Source organism: Paramormyrops kingsleyae, chromosome 8, assembly GCF_048594095.1.
Source record: "Paramormyrops kingsleyae isolate MSU_618 chromosome 8, PKINGS_0.4, whole genome shotgun sequence".
Classification (NCBI taxonomy): domain Eukaryota; kingdom Metazoa; phylum Chordata; class Actinopteri; order Osteoglossiformes; family Mormyridae; genus Paramormyrops; species Paramormyrops kingsleyae.
Window position 1 is genome coordinate 23,984,333 of NC_132804.1, and position 14,652 is coordinate 23,998,984.

At 44.5% G+C, this 14,652-nt stretch overlaps 1 protein-coding gene across 9 annotated transcripts in view; it reads left to right on the top strand.

Annotated features, from left to right (window-relative positions):
- Positions 1–14,652, top strand: part of dock3 (dedicator of cytokinesis 3) — a 188,124-nt gene that overhangs the window by 152,618 nt on the left and 20,854 nt on the right. For all 9 annotated transcript variants that reach the window (XM_023811310.2, XM_072715502.1, XM_023811318.2 and 6 more), the window contains 11 exons: positions 2,900–3,024; positions 3,460–3,622; positions 4,352–4,458; positions 4,628–4,799; positions 5,200–5,297; positions 5,605–5,688; positions 6,701–6,801; positions 7,109–7,190; positions 7,783–7,953; positions 11,230–11,422; positions 12,516–12,643. In XM_023811310.2, coding sequence (XP_023667078.1) covers positions 2,900–3,024; positions 3,460–3,622; positions 4,352–4,458; positions 4,628–4,799; positions 5,200–5,297; positions 5,605–5,688; positions 6,701–6,801; positions 7,109–7,190; positions 7,783–7,953; positions 11,230–11,422; positions 12,516–12,643 — 1,424 coding nt within the window. The remainder of the gene's footprint in view (positions 1–2,899; positions 3,025–3,459; positions 3,623–4,351; positions 4,459–4,627; positions 4,800–5,199; positions 5,298–5,604; positions 5,689–6,700; positions 6,802–7,108; positions 7,191–7,782; positions 7,954–11,229; positions 11,423–12,515; positions 12,644–14,652) is intronic.

Sequence of the window (14,652 nt, forward strand, 5' to 3'; positions counted from 1 at the left end):
CCCTTGGATGATTTGCTCCGTTGATTCATGCTCACGAAAAGCCTGACAGCAGCGATGCACCGCCGCTACTCGCAGCCGATCCGTGCTTTGTTCGTGCCCAGAATTGCAGCATGTTTTACGGTTTTAAGGTTAGCGTTTCAAAACGATGACTTATTTCCTTTTTGCATTTTTTTTTTTTGCGAATGCACACTAAACACTTGAACTAGATGAAATAGAATATTATCATCACTGTCTTCCACTCGTCCGTCTTAAATATTTTCCCCGTTTCTGTGTTTGTTTGCAAAACAAGCAACTGATTCGTGCTGAAGTACAGAGTTAATGAATCAATCGGCTACCGAATTTAGGATTCATGCTTTTGTCGCTAAATTTTATGGACTTGCGGGCTGGGCGCCGATGAACTCCATAGCAGCCTAAGACACCCTCCTTCCTTAATTAACCTAACCAACACCGCCGCAATCTGCGGCTGCTAGATAACTGAGGGACATTGTCAATAAAGCGTACAAACACAGTGCGGTTTATTGAGTTCATCACGCACATAAGCAGTCTGCAGCTTCAACGGGGGGAAAGAAAAGCCGCATTCATTCCTTATCAATGAACTTTTCAAACGGCTCACAGGCTCTCGGTCGCTTTCGAATAACTGCTCTGTTTTCCGGCGGCGTAAATGGAAGCAACTAAAGCCCACCGCTTTATAAATGCGGCAGGAGGACGAAGTTGTTGTAATCCGCTGAAGTTCTGCCGAGTTTCGAGTCTGCGTATAACTCAGTAGTGAGTATGTGACGATATGGGGGCAGCCGCTGCGATTGACACTTTGAAGCTTTGTGACGACAGGCTGCCACGCGCAGAGCTGCTGCATTGTGCGTTTGGCCGTCTTACGCATGTCAAGCCTGATTAGCGATTTATTTTCCCTTACTTCCAAGAAAGGCCAGATGCCTTGTTCTGAGCTTTTTTTTCACAAAGCAATGAACCAACTGTGATGAAAATGACATCATTTGCATTCTGCGGCATCATTTTACTTCATAGATAGATACATTGCTGCATTCACTGACAGGTTGTTATGCTTTCCTCTGTACCCTGTCTCCACCCAGCTGTGCCCTTTGGGACTGAATTAGAATGGTGATTGATCAGGGAACTACCTCTCTTTACACAATGACACTTCTAAAACGATGCTCTAAAATCAGAAATTCGATGAGCCTAATTCATGTCTGGGACATTATAATTTGTCCCAAAGCACAGAACATAGTTTGGACGCAAAATCTGCCAAAAATGTAAATAAAATGGTTTCTAATTCTGATATGCATTGCCAAACACTGTAGTGAAAGTAGCAACCAGACAACTAAGACTATCCATCCATCCATTTCCTGAAACCATTTATCCTGTTCAGAGTAGTGGGGGCTATGGCCACAAGGCAGGGAACAACCCAGGATGGGGCACCAACCCATCACAGGGCACTCTCTCTCACACACACACACCTATGGGCAATTTGGTAACTGCAATTAGCCTCAGCATGTTTTTGGACTGTGAGGTATTGGAGTACCTGAGGGAAACCCCACAACGACACGGGGAGAACATGCAAACTCCACACACACGGAGCCCTGGCGGAGACTCGAACCCAGGTCCTAGAGGTGTAAGGCAACAGTGCTAACCAATGCCCCCAAATAAGACTATCGGAATGGTATGTTTATTTGTGTGTATTGAAGTTATAATACAGAAAGGCATCACCACCACTGCTGATTCCAGGCAATTTTCCCTGTTACCCAAATCCACTCAGTCGTCCAGTGGTGCAAAATATTGGACAAGGAGGTTAGTCACTCTCAAGTGATACTTTGCAGGAAGTGCAGTGCAGCTTATAGGCCGGGGGCTTTGTTTACTGAGAGAGAGAGAGAGAGAGAGAGAGAGAGAGAGAGAGAGAGTGGTCATGGGGAGGGGCAAAGTAGGGAGGGTACAATAGGTGTCACACCTCGATTTTACAGTGTTTACAGTACAGCTTTGCTGTCATAGAAAAAGCATGATATCTAGTGTGCAGTTTTACATAACACTTCATATGTTGGGTGCAGTGCAGCAGTGGTCTGGTAATACAGAGTAGCAGATACAATGTTTGACTTCTTTCTTTGAGCGTAGTGGGTGTTGCAGTAGGGAGCCTAAGAAGTATTGATTCAGATTTAAAGGTGCATGCATGAGGTTTAAGTGATGTGTAGCAGAAGTAATGTGGTGTCTGCAGAATAAAGTGACGTGGAGCTCTGCTTCTTTCCAGCTCTATGCTGATTGGAGCTTGCTGGAGTGGAATCGCCAATGTAGATATTTTGTGTCAATATTGCCACAGAAATACTGTCAGCTTGAAAGTACATCTCATATTGTGGCTTTTTTTCCCCTTGCTCTACCAAGTGACACCCATCTGAAAATGAAAGCGGGGATGCTGGGAAGGGAGACGGGTCTCAAGTAGGACTTTCGGGGGGGTGAAAAAATGTAAAAAACAGAAATAAGGGGGTGAGTCTGCTTCCAGGAATACACCGTGAAAATCACTGCTGTGACCTTGCCGGTTAATTAAAGCGTGCCCTCACTGTTTGTCTCTGTTAAATATTTAATTCGCATTGAGTTATCTAAATAAAAATGCAATTTCATGCAATTTAGCCCAACGAGGGAAAAGGGGATTCACATCTATTGCTCATGCAGTTTGATGGTGTGATGTGATTTACACTGAAATGCTAAGGTAAGTCCGTGCTGGAGGAAGTAACAACAATGTCAAAAATCAGTCATGTTTCAAGGTGGGGAATTAAAACTGGCCTGTTTTTGATCCTCGTCTGAATGACCCCGAGTTAGTTCTGTTTTTTATTTAGTCTAAATTAACTGTTTGGCTAGTCATTTTTGCACAAGTGTTACATGGATCTTGTCTCTGTCTCAGGTGACATCCGCAATGACCTCTACCTCACCCTGGAGCGAGGGGACTTCGAGAGGGGCGGAAAGAGTGTCCAGAAGAACATCGAGGTCACCGTCTATGTGCTGTATGCCGATGGCGAGGTCCTCAAAGTAAGATCGAGTAGATAATGCTGATCTGCCAGGGCATTGTATAGGGGGAAAAAAAACCATGTTAATTGCTTCTCGAAAAAACTAACACAGCAAAGTATGGGTAGAAATCAGATGTAGAAAAATGTAGAAATGTAGAAAAACAAACAGCATGTCAAATATAAATAGTTACCCTTCAACCTTGCATGTGTGCAAAAACACACATTAAATGCATACAGGCACCCAACTGAATGTATTGCATTTGCTCTTTTTTATTTCTGCTTTGTAAACGATTTTATTTTTTTTAAAAATGACTCCCACAGTGTCTGTGCTGCTGAGAGGATAAACTCCTTCAGGTATAAATCAAATTGAGTGCGGTGGTCGGGTTGTGGCGGACGGAAAGGGATGAAAGGTGGGTTATGAGTTGCCGTTGAGCTGACGTAGGCCCCTCTGCCACAGGACTGCATTAGCCTTGGCTCCGGGGAGCCCACTATCAGTGAGCACCGCTCCTTTGTGCTCTACCACAACAACAGCCCTCGCTGGAGTGAGCTGATCAAGCTCCCCATCCCCATCGATCGCTTCCGCGGCTCCCACCTGCGCTTCGAGTTCCGCCACTGCTCCAGTGAGTGACCTGTCCGCCCACCACCCTCATTGCTCCCACCCGCCATCTAAAGTCAGTCAGATGGTCAGAATGGACACCTGCCTTGTCATCAATGGCGTCCCTTGGTTACAATCCCTTGGCAACACTGGATGCTTCTGTATTTTTCACCTGTCAAGTAGGGACTTTGGTGCTCGTGGTGTTTCTGATTTGAACAGCTCTTCTGATTTTTGTTCTTCTTTGTTCTTCAGGTTGTTGCAATGTTTTTGTGAAGTGTCGTATAGCTGTTGCACCAATGCTGTGTTGAGCTTGTTCCTGGTCACTCACTGGAAGCTCAGCCTATCTGCATTTAAATCTAAGCCGGATCTTTGACAGATTTTGAGCTGCCTCAGTTGTATGTTGCTTCAGACCAGAGCATCTGATAAATAAATAAATGTAAATACGTTGCCTGTTCCAGTCTCTCAAGCCAAGTTACTTTAGCCAGATACTCTTATGCAGCATATGACTAATTAGTTTCAATTAATAATATAGAAATTTACAACAGTCAGACCCTTCCTGGGAATGTGCATCTCATCAGTGTCAAGCCCGACTACTTTCTCCGTGATGCTATTTGCTTCAGTGTTGATCTTGGTCTGCAACCGACCGTTTCAGGTGAAAGGAAACAGATGGTTGAGGAATGGCGTGGTTTGCATTTGGGAAATGTGTGTCTGCCTTTGCACACAGATGAGCCTGTGTTACTATGTTGCTCCACAGCTAAGGACAAGGGGGAGAAAAAGCTGTTTGGCTTTGCTTTCACCCCGCTGATGAGAGAGGATGGTACCACCCTGTCGGACGAGAGCCATGAACTTTACGTCTACAAGGTCAAGAGTCACTCTCTTCCTCTCGTTCTTCAAGTTTTATTGTCAATTGTAGTAACATGAAATTCCGGCCTGTATGTTTTCTTCATGCTGGTGGTGATACTTCATACTAGTGGCCTACTAGTCCTGGGTGGGATTACGGTAATGTGGTTTACTGCTCTCTGCTCCTCAGTGCGACGAGAACACCACCTTCAGCAACCATGCGCTCTACCTGGGTCTGCCGTGCTGCAAGGACGACTTCAATGGCTGCCCCAACATCCCCTCCAGCCTCATCTTCCAGCGCAGCACCAAGGAGACCCTCTGGATCTCCACACAGCTGTCATCCACCAAGCTGACCCAGAACGGTAACGAGTGTGTGTGTGTGTTGGGGGGGGACCAGAACTCAAACACAAGGTCAGAGGCTCCAAGAAGAGGCACAGCCAATAAACGGAAGGGCGTGTTATTTTTCAAGGCTTTGGTGACCATGCAGGTTAGTTATTTGAATTAATATCTTTTTGGAGACCTAAAGTTCAAGAGTCGAGACATTCAGAGGCTCAAGGAGACTGAGCAAGAAGCTGAAGTGAGAGGGAGCGCTATTATATTTAACGGAGTTGCTGACCATGGGAAAAGATCAGAATCGGGCGCAGCCGTTCAGAGACTCTCTCAGAATAGATGATCGTCACTCTGTCAAGCATCCAGTTTTTTTCCCCGCGTCCATGCAGGACGTGCTAGACGTTTAACATTCAAATGTGTTGCTGCTCCCAGTGGACCTCCTGGCCTTGCTGAAGTGGAAGGCTCACCCAGACAGGGTGATGGACATCCTGGGAAGACTTCGCCACGTCAGTGGAGAGGAGATCGTTAAGGTGAGAGTCTTCCCCCAGCACTGTGTTCCTATTGTGGTGCAGAGCAGCTCGCAGTTAAGTTGCAGTGGAGCAGCTTAGTCGGAAAACAATTCGGCAAAAACCCCCAAGCCGTTGTGCAGTTGGCATATAAGTACCCGAGAAGCCCAATTACAGTTCCAGCAGGAATGAAGAATGAAAACAAATATATATTTTTCTACTTTACATTTTGAAATATGCCTGAGAACGTTATAGATATCTGACTACTGCAATAACAATGTTCTCCTAAGCTGTTAAAAATTACTGTTGTCTCCTTTCTCTTCCAATGCAGTTTCTGCAAGATATCTTGGATACCCTTTTCTCCATTTTGGATGATAATACTGACAAATACGGCCCTCTGGTATTTCAGTCATTGGTAAGGAGACAGCTTCATTATATTTTTCCCCATGCGTTATATAGCCGCATGGGTTCTCTAAATGCTTTATATCAAGTTATCAGATCCTGTGTGATTTTTGTGACCAGTGATGAATTTTTGGAGGAGAAAGACAAGGGCTTTATCATTCATCTTGATGGCTTCAGAAGAGCAGGCTTCTCTTTTTTCTAATGCCCTTGTCTTTATGGCGGTGACAGGCATTTAACTGCCGTCGTGTCTTTGCACGTGTGCGCATGTGTGTGTGCGTGCATGTGGACGCACACCCTGATTCGTGATGCTCTCTACCTCCCTCGCACTGCCCATTTAACGGAGGCAATGTGGATTTTTAGGTCACTCCTGCTTGTGGAAGGATTCTGTAGCTGTTCCGCTGTCAGGCTCCCCGGGGAATGTTTAGCTGGCAGAGACCTCTTAAATAGAGTTGAGGAGTTATCTCCATTGTCTCACCAAAGATATCCATCACAATGTTCTGCAGAACTGCAGAGAAAAAATAGGCTTCTTTGGGAGTATTACAGGTCCTGTGTGTGCGTGTTCCTTCATACTCTGTCTCCCTAGAGTATTACAGTGCCCGTTTGTGTGTGTGTGTGTGTGTGTGTGTGTGTATTCCTTTACACTCCGTCTTCCTAGAGTATTACAGTGCCTGTGTGTATGTTCCTTTATGCTTCGGCTTCTTGGAGTATTTCAGTGCCTGTGTGAGTGTTCCTTTATACTCCGTGCTCCTAGAGCATTAAAGTACCTGTGTGTGTGTTCTTTTATACTTTGGCTTATTAGAGTATTACAGTGATGCCCCTGGGACAGATCTGTGCATAACATATAGTTTTACTTTCACTTTACTTTAACACCTCTGCCTCCCTTCCTCAGTTTGAGTTCTTCCCCTTGTGAAAACCAAGGTAAAGTCTAACATAGATATCTGTAACCCTAGCAAGGCACATCTCTGTTCATTGTTGCAGTGCTCTAACCCCAATTACGCTCTGCTCCCTCTTCTCTCCATGCAAAGGTCTTCATCATTAATTTGCTCCGAGACAGCAAGTACTATCACTTCCGGCCCGTCATGGACACCTACATTCAGAAACATTTCGCCGGTGCTCTGGCTTACAAGTAGGTTTCGTGATAATCCCGACTCAAAGGAAAATGCAGCCTGTAATAACGGCAGGCGTCTGCGGAGGTTGCCATTGCCCTGTCTTCGCTTGCCATTCTTGGTTATGAGAACTGGGAATTTGGTTTATTATATTTGTAGGATGGGGAAAAAGTGCATCTGTGTCCTGTCATTTTCTTGCTTCCTGGAGAAATAGGGGAAGACAGATTTTATTATAGAAAGCATGCTTCTTATCTGAAGTTAATGAGAACAAATGTTTTTAATGGATAAAATTGACCTGATAAAGGCTTATTTGAGTTTTTTCCACAGGGAGTTGATTCGGTGCCTGAAGTGGTACATGGATCGCTCAGCTGAAGTCGTTCGCCAAGACCACATCCAGGAGGCCATGAGGGTAAGGTGACATATCCAGCATCGAAGTCAGTGTTTCCCAATCCGGTCCTTGGGGGCCCATAGTCAGTCCATGTTTTCGCTCCCTCCGAGCGCCTGTGGACCGTCTGTGGGCCGGATTAGGAAACACTGATCTGAGGCATTGTCAGTGTCTGTGTACATGTTGTTGTGGTGGACGGATACTGGACTGAAAGATGGAAATATTAATGCAAGAGCCTAGAAAGTAAAATCAGGGCAGGGTCAACCAGTACAAGGAGTTAAATTTAGTTTATTTTCATTAGTAATCACCATTTCATAGGTTCACTAGGTGCATACATAGTCTGATAGGTATGATTAGCACTGCAGCACCATTATTAATGTTAAAAAATGATTTATAGTTGTATTTTAGGCTGATATTGAAAAATACTTCTTACTATGATTCCTGAAGTAATAGTTAGAAAGCTTGGTCAGGAATTAAAGATAGTTTGAATAATGAATTATGTATGTGTTTGTAAAGGCATATTTAAACTGTGTGCTTATTCATCATTCCGTGGGTTTATAGAGAGTGCAGTGATTGACATTCTGTAGTAGCTGTCATTGACATGTCCTTGTGCCAGGCTCTGGAGTACCTGTTCAAGTTCATCGTGCAGTCCCGCATCCTCTACTCCCGCGCCACCTGTGGCATGGAGGAGGACCAGTTCCGGACCAGCATCCAGGAGCTCTTCCAGTCCATCCGCTTCGTGCTGAGCCTGGACAGCCGCAGCTCAGAAACGCTCATCTTCACTCAGGTGAGCAGATGAGGCCGGGGGGTGGGGTTTGGGGGAGGGGGTATGTCACAGATGCGGTGCCTGGGGGTGTTGGCACCTCACGTGGCGGCCGGGAGCATACGGCCAGGGCCCAGTCCCGTGTGCTCAGACCATTTGGCATCTCCAGCCACGCTCCAGTTCTTCAGGACTGTTCTGAACTCTTGGCCTCTCTCCTGGAAAGCATCCATTCACAAAATGTCCTGCAATTCCATCGCTTTTTGGTGCAACTCACTCATCACGTACAAATTGTAATTCTTGTGTTGCTGCCGATTTGCATTTTGTTCAATGAAACAAATAGTACTTTAAAAAGACATCAGAAGTTGAATATATGTATTTCAGTCATCCTCTGCCGGGCAGCTGGTTTGATGACACAAAATGGTTCATTCTGCTGACGGTAAGCTGAGAAATGTGTGAAAATCATACAACAAATTCACCAAAAAAAAAATCAAGAAACAAATTATTATTAATGGGATGCCTATTTTATATGAAATATCTGTTTGCTCCTTAGGATTTTTTCAGGATTGGGGGGCATTCTCCTACAGGATTCCAGGGTCACTTCCTTCTCATCCCATGTATTGTAGAAGCCCCCTCGCTTGTTTATAACACCTGTTGTCTTTTCAGTGGGGGGGTAAGGTAGGTAGCAGCCATCAGCCAGGGAGCTGCTGGCGACTGATGATCTGAAATTGACCTGGGGCACGCTCAGAATGGTCCTGCTAAATCTTCTCCTAACATCTCCTCCCAGCCTTCTCCTGCTCCCTGCAACTGACCCTCTGCCTCTGCATTCTGTCCTTCTCTAAATACACATTTATGACTCTTATAAACGTAGCTCGAGAAGAGAATAGTCTGTTATTCATCACGAAAGTCATAGCAGGTATGATGTTTAGGATTATAAGGAAATGCTCTTTTCAATCACAAAAGGATACTGTAATTTTGGAAGATTTCTTATCCACAGAAGAATCAGTGAAGACTCATGGGAGCATACTTCTCAATTTATTTCCATACTCTGACCATAGGCAGTTTTCCGAAGTACTCTAGAGTCCAGAAAATGACAGATCCATTCGACAAATCAATATGTTCATTATCTCACCATTTAACATTCAGTTTTAGAAAGATTAGTGCAGTTCAGTGCAAAGCAGATGGCTGGTTACAGTTAAATAACCTGTTTAAATTTATTCTTTTGGCTACAAATTAATGACCAGTTGATTTATTGTTGAACACAGTTGTCAGTGGTCGTTATTAAAGCCCTTAATTTAACTTTTCCTACTGCGAACTGCAAGACAGCTGTTTTCAATCAAGCTTCAACACTTACACTTCCACCAATAAACTGTCTTTGGCTGTAATTCAAGTGTCTTTTTTCCTTTCTCCCTCTTCAAATGCAACTATTCCGTGTCAGTTATAACTTGGTTTAGTTTCACTCAGTTCCTTGAGCCGAAAGTAATGCTTTGAATCATTGAAAGTGATTCTGTCCACTAGCTCTGTAACTAAGGCTAACATAGCAGAGCACATGAAACACCTCAATCATTTTGAGGAACTTTTCCCCCTTGCAGACCACAGAGCTGAAAGATTATCCCAATATATTTTTTTCCTGTTTTTAAATATGCATCTGCTATTGATTTTGTGTCGTATTTCCACCTTCCTGCATTGCTGCAGAAGGAAAATCTCCAATTCTCCTGATTTTCTAAATTGTCTGACTCTCGCTAGGGTTCATCACGAGCTCATCCTTCCATTGAGGAGTTTAAGGGGTCAGAGTGTTGAGGAAATAATAGCTTGTAGCCTCGTATTTTCCCCTTCAGAGGAATAACCCCCAAGATATATATATATATTTTTTTTTGGGGGGGGGGGCAGCTTTCTGTTGATCTTCCTCTAGGTATCTTTCAACTCAGTTCTTCAGTTCTGTTTATATTCGTATTGTTCATTTTCACAACACTGTCTCAAAGCGCTTTACATTATCCCTGCCCAGTGCCCCCAGAGAGCAAGGCAGAGGGGACAGTGACAAGGAAAAATTCCCTCGTAGGAAGAAACCTTGGGAGGAACAAGACTCAAAGAGGGAACCCATCCTGCCTGGGCTGGCAGAGCAAGCCCAAATTAACAAAGTCCCGATTTATAAAGTAGAATTGTGTGTAGTCCAGGTGTAAATGCGGAAGGTCCAGTGGAGTTATGGAAGCTGGGGTCTGGGGGGGCAGGTGAGGAATCTGCTTCCTTTGGCGGGACGGAGTGGTGATGCGGTCCAGCAGTGACCTGTCGTTGACTTTTGTTTTAATATTTAATTTTATTTGCCCCCTTTTCACCTTCTATCCATGGTCCCTGATGTTTTTCTCGACTCCTCCGACCTCCTCCTTTCACTGCCCCCCCTCACGACTGTGTCCCAGGACCCCCAGGCTCCCCCTGGGCAAAGTGGCGGCTCGGGCAGCTGTACGCAGCCGTGGGGGGGTGCTGTGCTCCGGCCTCTTTCGCTCTCTGTAAGTAGATGTGCACCCCCGCCCCCCCCAACCCACGTTGCACATAGTACTGCAAGGGGCCTCCTGTCATCCGGCCGCCTGCCTTCCCCACCCTCCCGAACCCTCCCACCGATCCTTCCTCCAGCAACCAAGAGGAGAAACCCAACCTCAAGCCCCTTCTTTCCAGTTTGATTTGGGTGCCAGTGTGATTTACGTTTCCTTTTTCTAAAACCTTCCCCCGCTGTCATATTTTCCCACGTCCCATTCTCTTCCCCAGTGACTCGCGGCATCCTTCGTGCAGCCCCGCTCGGAGGTCAGCGTCTGCCGGGAATGAATCGTGTCATGTGACTCGTCAAACGGCATTCTTGATTGCAAGCCCATTGCTCATAGAAATGTGACGGGAGCTAACAGAGGGCCGTTATTAACTGTACAGAGGACTAACAGGGAACCTCCTGACATTCTATTAGTATCATTAAACAGATCACTGAAGTGGCAACGCCACCTTGTGGCTGTTTACCTAAATACCTTTTACTTTGCTGCTATTCAGTTTTTTTCCCATTCATTTACAGATTATAAATACTTCATATGCCATTTCTGACTTAATTTCTGTGGGGCTGTGGTCTTTGGCAGTTTTTCTTTGCTCTTTGAATTTTGTGTAAACCCCCCCCCCCACCCCGGGCCTGAGAGTCCACCTACAACTGTTTGACCCAGACGCATGGTGCCCCCCCCCCCCCACTCCCCTATCCTGTCCACACAAAAAGCAGGGAAAAACCACTGTACAATTCTCCTCTCTGTGTGTCATACCCCTGTCTGGCCACAGGCGGCGCTGCTGAACTCCTTCCCTGCCATCTTCGACGAGCTGCTGCAGATGTTCACCGTGCAGGAGGTGGCGGAGTTCGTGCGGGGCACGCTGGGGAGCATGCCCAGCACCGTGCACATCGGCCAGTCCATGGACGTGGTCAAGCTGCAGTCCATCGCTCGCACGGTGGACAGCAAGCTCTTCTCCTTCCCCGGTAAGCTCCTTGACTTTCCCTTTCCAGCCTCAAGATTTTATTGTCACATGTGCCGTGGGACACTGTGAAATTCTTGTGCCACGGTTGCAGGAAAAGGGACAGGTCCACTGGGGACAATAGGACAAAAACAGTGCAGTACAGGACAGATAGCAGGGTAATAAGATATGAGTGCAATGCAAAAAGACAGTATGTGCAATTTGGGGCATGAAACAATAAATCTGCAATAAATATGTCATTAACATCAAGGCCCTTTTTCTCCATACTGGAGCGACTTTTGGTTTCTCTTTTCCATTGTCTTCTTGCGTGCTTTCTTTCCAATTTCCCTGTTTTACTCACAGTTTTGTATAAATGATGTAATAATGAGCTGCCACGTGTTCTGGTCAAGCACCTTGGGGTGACTCTGTTCGGAAAGGCACTATATAATAATACATTGAATTGAACTGAATTAAAAAAACTAAAGTGAAGCACAGCAAAACAAAACCTCACACTCTTCCAGCTGGGGAGGTGCCCTCCTTCATGCTCTCTCTACCACTCCTCTCTCCCAGATCCAGTCAGCTAATCCTGTATAACCTAGACCAGGTAATTAGTTCAATCTGGGCTAACAAGGTTCAATCAGTTGGGTGATCGGGTGACATGATGACACAAAAAAATCTGTACAGATTAAGTATCATGACACTTTGTTCCTCATGCTGGTTTATAGACATCTGACTGCTGTGTTTCTTCGTTGGATTGGACTTTATTTCAGATTTAGCGTATTTATTTACTGTAGCATACGGAAAACACTGTAATAGGCCATTAAGATATTTCCCTTATGAATGGTGTCAGTGAGCTCGTCTCTCCATTTACGTGATTTCTGGCAGCTTAAATGGCTTCTACATTAATCACTGATGAAATTTTTCTGAGTCGGGAAATGAGAAATGATGGCAATTAGGTTCTCACAATGCCGTCGATTATCTGCTCCCAGGAACAAGTCTACTGTCATCACATGGTAAAAAGGTGTTTGATTTGGCCCTCATGTGCCACATGCTTCCACAGGAAGTTTTTTTGACATCTCTCGGTGACCCCCCCGCTCCCCCTCCCCCCTGTGTCAAAGAGTCCCGCAGGATCCTGCTGCCCGTGGTCCTCCATCACATCCACCTGCACCTGCGACAGCAGAAAGAGCTCCTCATCTGCTCCGGGATCCTCAGCAGCATCTTCTCCATCATCAAGGCCAGCTCTCTGGTAATCCGTGTGCTCTGGACTCTGTTACCACCCCCCACCCTCCCACCCCCCAGCACTCCATGCTAAAGTGTTGTTAGCTTAGCGCCGTGGCGCTAAATGCTGAGACAGCAGCGATCATTTCAGATTAACACATTTGTCAGGAGTTGTTATGACTGCAGCCTTGCCTTTGCTGAAAATGACTTCATTTTAATTGGAGGCAATGGACTGATGTATGAGATAACCAGATAATTATGTAATTTGTCAAGCAGTAAACCAAGCAAAAAGGCATTTTGCTATTACATAAGGCTGTGCTGGGGAGGCATGTTGGCTCAGTGGGTAGCACTGTTGCCGCACACATCCAGGATTGGAGGTTCGAGTTTATTTTCTCTGCGTACATGGAGTTTGTATGTCCTCTGAAGATGTACAGTTGGGCTAATGCAGGGTGACCATGCATCCTGGAAAACCTGGATTTCCATGGAAAAGTCATGGAAAATGAACAAATTGTCGATATTTGTCCTGAATTTTTTCATGCATGATAAAATTATAAACTAGTCATAGTTTGAAGTTGTAGGGTTTTATAAAACTTGACCACTTCATTTGGATTTAAGTATTGCCAAATCCAAATCCTGCTTTTGGTAGCAAATGCAAGTGTATCTAGTCAGAATTACCATATTTGCCTGAATATAAGGGGAGGCAACAAAAAATCAATTAATTTTTTTTAAAAACAAAAACTTTACCCAGAAATTATATTTAACTGTTTACCTAAATCATAATCACCAAGCAGGTAAACATATTAAACATCCAAGACGTTATTTTACTTACGAGATGCATGCCATTGTTGAGGAGCCTGGCGTTGGTCTCATTTCCTTTGTTTGGGTACTTTGTAACAATGCAACACTGCAGGCAACGTTATTTTTTTTCTCTGCTTCCCTCGATCATTTCACAATTCTTTGTACAATTTTTGCTACTCGCCCTTGAAAATGAGTTACAGCCAAATTTCCGGGGTGGGGGGGGGGGTGTACTGAATGTATCATCATTTCACTGATGTTTCAGATGATGACGTCAAGGGAACCAACAATATTGGTAAAACTGATGTAATCGAGATTATATGGCATGTGTGCAATAATCACCGGGGATTTAGATGACGGGTGACACATTCGGCTTTTCAGTACTTAACGGACACTTACTTACATCGTGACATGATCGCGACAGCCTTAACTAAAACTCTAAAGTTAACTAATAATAGAACTATTTACTCACCTGGTAGTCACAGCGAGAAACCACTGAGGAGCTTCTATCAGATCCATTTCTGTCATTTTTATATATTGGGCAAATGTTTCCATTTCATGATTGCTGATCTTATTTAGTTTTAGTTTCTCATTGTGTATTCTCTGCTATTGGATTTTTTTCATAAACCAATAAATTCATTGTATAGTTAGAACATGCAACACACACCAATGCAAGATCTAATAGTACTAAATGATGAATGGGTTGCTGATGATGAAGTATTCTATAGACAATGTTTAAAACAAAAGCCATTTTGATTATACTGTTATTGTAGCATTAAATGCATAATAGCCCTTTTCATCACGTCAGCATGTGTGGATTATCAGTTATTGGCGATAGTGTAGGAAATTGTAAGACAAAGTGAATAATTAAAGAGTTGAAGGTATCTGGGTATTTTATAGGGAAGTTTAGCTTTTGACTGCAAAATCTCAAAGAAGCCCTCTCGGCGAGTGTAATGTAAAAATGAGTGTGTCATAAAAATCTCTTGGGAAAATCCTGGAAATGATGTTCTGAAAAGAGTGGGAACTCTGTAATGAGCATCTCCAAGCTGCTTGTAGTGTATGATAGTGTTTGCCCACAATGGACTGACATCCTGTCCAGAGTGCTACCCAGCCTTGTGCCCATTACTGCCGGGAATATGCTTCAGGTGACCAGGATGAGTGGTTACAAGATTGATCTATAATATTGAGTTGCAGGTATGTGGTTCTTAGGTCCCAGGAAGTTATTAAAAATAGAGAATCAGT